The sequence below is a fragment of the Corvus brachyrhynchos genome, unplaced genomic scaffold (genome assembly GCF_000691975.1).
Source record: "Corvus brachyrhynchos isolate BGI_N302 unplaced genomic scaffold, ASM69197v1 scaffold525, whole genome shotgun sequence".
Classification (NCBI taxonomy): Eukaryota; Metazoa; Chordata; class Aves; order Passeriformes; family Corvidae; genus Corvus; species Corvus brachyrhynchos.
Genome location: NW_008238341.1, coordinates 101086 through 105722, shown reverse-complemented (window position 1 = coordinate 105722; position 4637 = coordinate 101086). Strand labels below are relative to the sequence as shown.

Sequence of the window (4637 nt, the reverse complement as noted above, 5' to 3'; positions counted from 1 at the left end):
CCTTGGGGCTGGTGGCTGAGGAGAGGGGGCTGCCCTGAGGAGAGGGGTCCGCTTTGGGAGGCTGACAACTGTCCTTGAGGAGGAGGGACTTGGCGAGGACTCGTTCCGTGAAGAGAGCGGTCTTTCCTGAGTAGAAGGGACTTGCTGGGAACCGTGCCCTGAGGAGAGGGCTCTTCCCGTAGAAGGGTCTTCCCTGAGGAGAGGGTCTTGTCTCTTCTGCCAGGTTGACACAGTCCTTGAGGAGAAAGGACTTGGCCAGGACTTGTCCCCTGAAGAGCAGGGTTTTCCCTGTTAGGCTAATGCCCTCCCTGAGAAGAGACTTCCCTGAGGAGATGGGACTTCCCTGGGGAAGGAGAAGGGTGTTTCCTGCTAGGCTGAGACAGTCCTTGAGGAGAAGGGAATTGCCTCAGGACTCGTGCTCTGAGAAGAGGTGTCTACCCTGAGGAGAAGGGTCTCCTCTGCCAGGCTGACTCTGTCCCTGAGGACAAGAGGGCAAGGGCCTTCCCCAGGGTGCATTCCCTGAGGAGAGGGATCCTCTCTGCTGGGCTGACTCCCTCCTTGAGGAGAAAGGACTTGCCCCAGGTCCATCCCCTTAGGATAAGGGTTGTGCCTGCCAGGCTGATGCTATGCCTGAGGAGAAGGGAGCCCCTATTAGTGCTGACCCCCGGACCTTGAGGAGCAGACCTTCCCTGTCTGGGGCAGACCCCCAGTCCCTGCAGAGAGGAGCCTCGCCTGCTAGGCTGATGTGATTCCTGAGGAGAGGCACCTTCCCTGGAACACCTCAAACACTTGGGTTATGTGCTTTATCCCCATTCCCCTCCTCAAGGGGGAAACGTCCTTGCTCATTCCTTCTCTCTCTGCCAGTGGAAGTGGCCACCAAGGCCAACCCATGGGATGGGAAGACGCTGAAGCCAGAGAGCGTGCGCTCCCAGCTGGACACGTCCCTGGAGAGGCTGCAGAGGAAGAGTGTGGAGCTCTTCTACCTCCACGCTCCCGACCACGGGACCCCGGTGGAGGAGACCCTGCGTGCCTGCCACGAGCTGCACAAAGAGGTAAAGTGCAGAGTCCAAGCCTGGAAAATCCTTGATTCCCTCCTTCCCACCACTTTTAATAAACCAGGGCTGCTTGTTGTGCCCATCTGCAGCACTGGGTTTGTGCAGCTGTGGCAAGAGGAGACAGAGCCCAGGGCAAAGCCGAGCAGCCGCTGTTCTTTGTGTGCTCACGTGGTGCACTTTGTTCCCAAGAGCTCTTGGAAGCATTGGAACATCTGAACTTTGCTTCCAGCCCTGTTAATCCTAACCTGTCTGGGTTAGGATTTGTGCTGGTAATGGGTGAAGAACTCCTGAGTTTCATTTATCTACTTATGTCATTTAAACTAGAAGATGTGAATTCCAAATGAACAGCAAATGGGAAATATTTTTGTCAGGTCTTAATAATTCATAGTCTGTCAGAAAAGGTGGACAGGAATTAACCCTTCTGGACTAAAATTTAGTGACTGACTGTCCTTTTCACTGTACCCATCTGTGCTGTCTGGGTCCAGATGAACTTTGAAACACTGGAACGGAATTCCTTTTCATTCCTCTGCAGGGAAAGTTTAAAGAGCTTGGCCTGTCAAACTACGCCGCGTGGGAGGTGGCAGAAATCTGCACCATCTGCAAGTACAACAACTGGGTGATGCCAACTGTGTACCAGGTGAGGGAGGGGGGAATCTTGGATTTGGGCTCCCCGAATCTAGGACCAGCCCCCAGTGTGCTAAATATAAACGCAGAGAAGGAATCTGCTGCATTTAGTCTGAGAAGTCACAGAATCACTGAGGTTGGAAAAGATCTCCAGTCCAAGCTGTGACCAATCCCCACCTTGGCACCCAGCCCAGAGCATTGAGTGCCACGTCCAGGCGTTCCTTGGATACCTCAAGGGGTGGGGACTCCAAACCTCCCTGGGCAGCCCCTTCCAAGGCCTGACAGCCCTTTCAGTGAGGAAATTCAGGAAGCTGAGCACGGTCGCTGCTCAGAAACAGCTCGGTGTGTTCGTTGCTGGAGCCAGTGACTCCCCTGGCAGGGAACTTAAATTATTTGCAGTCCTTCAGCGAATCTGTTCCTAAGCAAATCATAACCTTGTGTGAGCTGAAGCTGCTCTCCCGGATGAGTATGGCCAGGGAAGGGTGTGAAAAGGCGGATGCTGTGCCCTGAGCTCTGTTCCAGGCTGTCTCCCACCCGGTGCAGGGAATGTACAATGCGACCACGCGCCAGGTGGAGGCCGAGCTGTTCCCCTGCCTGAGGCACTTCGGGCTGCGCTTCTACGCCTACAACCCGCTGGCAGGTACAGGGGGCAAGGCCAGGCTTTGGGCCAAAACCCAGTGGAACAGGGGCTGTGCAGAGCCGGCCCATCCCTGAAGCTGCTGCTCCCTTCCTTCGCAGGGGGGCTGCTGACCGGCAAGTACAAGTACGAGGACAAAGACACGAGCCAGCCCACTGGGAGATTTTTTGGGAATGACTGGGCTCAGGCCTACAGGGACAGGTATGTCCTGAGCTGACAGATGAGCAGGAATAGCTGCATTAAAAAAACACTCTAATAGGCAGCTGAGAGGAAGCAGATTTGCCCAAAGTTTGGGAGTATGTCAGCACACATGCTTGGGGCTGTGGTGTGTGACTGAGCTCTGCAGGGTGGTTTTTAGGCTAAGCTTCCTCACAACTTCCAAGGGAGATTGCAGAAGTCCTCAGAGGCTACGAAGAGTTGTCTGAGGTTTCCTGAAAGCCTTTTGATTGGAATATAGATGTACCACTGACTAGAGGTCCCAAGGCCAATAACAATGATTTTTTTTTTTTTTTTTGCAGGTACTGGAAAAAAAACAATTTTGAGGGAATTGCACTGGTAGAAAAAGCTCTGAAAGAGGCTTATGGCTCCACTGCACCCAGCCTGGCATCCGCTGCACTGCGCTGGCTCTACAACCACTCCAAACTGCAGGTGAGAGCTTCACCTGGGCACTGCTGCCAGCACTGGGCACTGCTGCCGTGGCTCACAAACAGGGAAATTTCAGTGTAGTGTCTTTTCATCCTGTGGGATTGTGGTGTTCCAAGGTGAATATTGGTGTACAGACTCTGCCAGGCAGCGGGAGTGAGGCAACTCATTGCCTTTCCCCATGCTATCCCATGTGGTCAGAACTGGAAGATTTTAGGTGCCAGTTACTGGGGTCTTGGCTTCCCACGCACTCAGCTTACCTGCAAGGAGAGGACTCACCCTTCACTGGACTAGGAAACTAGTGCTTAATATTCCCCATCTCCCCTAAATGTTCCTGTAGCCCATCATAAAGTAGGACTTGGCAGCTTTTGAGGAGTTGGCATGACCTGAGGAAGTCCAGGCCTAGTGAGCAGAACTTGTGGTGTCAGTTGCTTAATTGCTGGGTGTTCTTTAGTGGAAAGATGCTTCGTTTGGCCCACAGTGGCTTGGGAGGGGAGCTTCCTTTTGGGATCAGCACCACCTCCCATCTCTTTCCAGGGTTCTCTTGGAGATGCAGTGATCATCGGGATGTCCAACTTGGAGCAGCTGGAGCAGAACCTCAACTACAGCGAGGACGGTCCCCTGCTGCCGGCCGTGGTGCAGGCGTTCGACGAGGCCTGGAACTTGAGTGCACACGACTGCCCCAACTACTTCCGCTAGGGACGGCCTGGGACACCCGGCACAGGATCTGGGAACTCGGGAGAGGTACTCCCCACCCTGCCCTCCCACCCACGTGTGGGGGGCTGGAGATTTTTCCTGAATCAACCAAGCTTTGTAGGATCCACACCCGTGCCTCAGTTGTTCCTCCCTCCCAGCTCCTCAGCTCTCCCAGCACACCCTGTGATTCAGGATGCAGCTGATCAGGAAAATGAATGTGTTAACGAGGTGAAAGCACCTGTTCTGCTTTAATGTGAAATCTTAAGTAACTACATACAAGAATAAAACCTCTTTCTAATGCAGACCCCATCTCTGACCTGCACCTGGAACCTGGCATATCTTTGGCAGCACTTGGGGCCTTTGAATCACAGAATTCCAGAATGGTTTGGGTTAGAAGGTCCTTAAATCTCATCTCGTTCCACCCCCTGCCATGGGCAGGAACACCTTCCACTATCCCAGGGTGCTCCAAGCCCCATCCAGCCTGACCTTGAACACTTCCAGAGATGAGGTAAAATTACAAGGATTGAGCTAATTATCTTCTTCTGTGTCAGAATAACAAACTCTCAGCATCTTTCCTATTGTGCTGTATCCAAGTTGCATTACATTTACACCCTTTCTGCCCAGTTTTCATGTTTGAGGTGGCATTTCCTCAGATCCCAGGATCCACCAACAGCAACAGGCAGCAGTAACAACCAGCTGGAGTTTTACATAGATATTTATATAAATATTAAAAAAAAGCGTAGTCAGGTCATTTTATATAAAGATCATCCCAGTCCAGGTGCACCCAGGGAAGAGAAATATCCTCCTCTTTTTGTCCCTAAAATAGAACTCTCTGGTGTCCAGGCTGTTAGTCCTCATTGCTGCCATCGTCGTCATCCTCCTCTTCCTCCTCCTCCTCCTCTGCTCTGTCTCCCACGAGCTTCTGGAAGTCTCCCGTCTCAGAATTCCACAGAAACTTCATGGTGACTTTAAACTCTGCCATC

The 4637-nt window shown here is 52.7% G+C and overlaps 2 protein-coding genes across 2 annotated transcripts in view; one reads left to right on the top strand and one right to left on the bottom strand.

The window, feature by feature from the left end:
• Window positions 1-757: 757 nt before the first annotated feature.
• Window positions 758-3963, top strand: LOC103616190 (aflatoxin B1 aldehyde reductase member 2). Its single transcript, XM_017735088.1, has 6 exons — window positions 758-1052; window positions 1588-1692; window positions 2202-2319; window positions 2418-2517; window positions 2835-2964; window positions 3496-3963. Exons 2-6 carry the CDS (start codon window positions 1675-1677, stop codon window positions 3655-3657), a joined length of 528 nt encoding a protein of 175 aa, XP_017590577.1. The 5' UTR covers window positions 758-1052; window positions 1588-1674; the 3' UTR covers window positions 3658-3963.
• A 388-nt stretch (window positions 3964-4351) lies between these two features.
• Window positions 4352-4637, bottom strand: part of MRTO4 (MRT4 homolog, ribosome maturation factor) — a 2512-nt gene continuing 2226 nt past the window's right edge. The window contains exon 8 of the mRNA XM_008634302.2: window positions 4352-4637. This exon is cut by the window's right edge and continues 18 nt beyond it. Coding sequence (XP_008632524.1) covers window positions 4502-4637 — 136 coding nt within the window. The 3' untranslated portion in view covers window positions 4352-4501.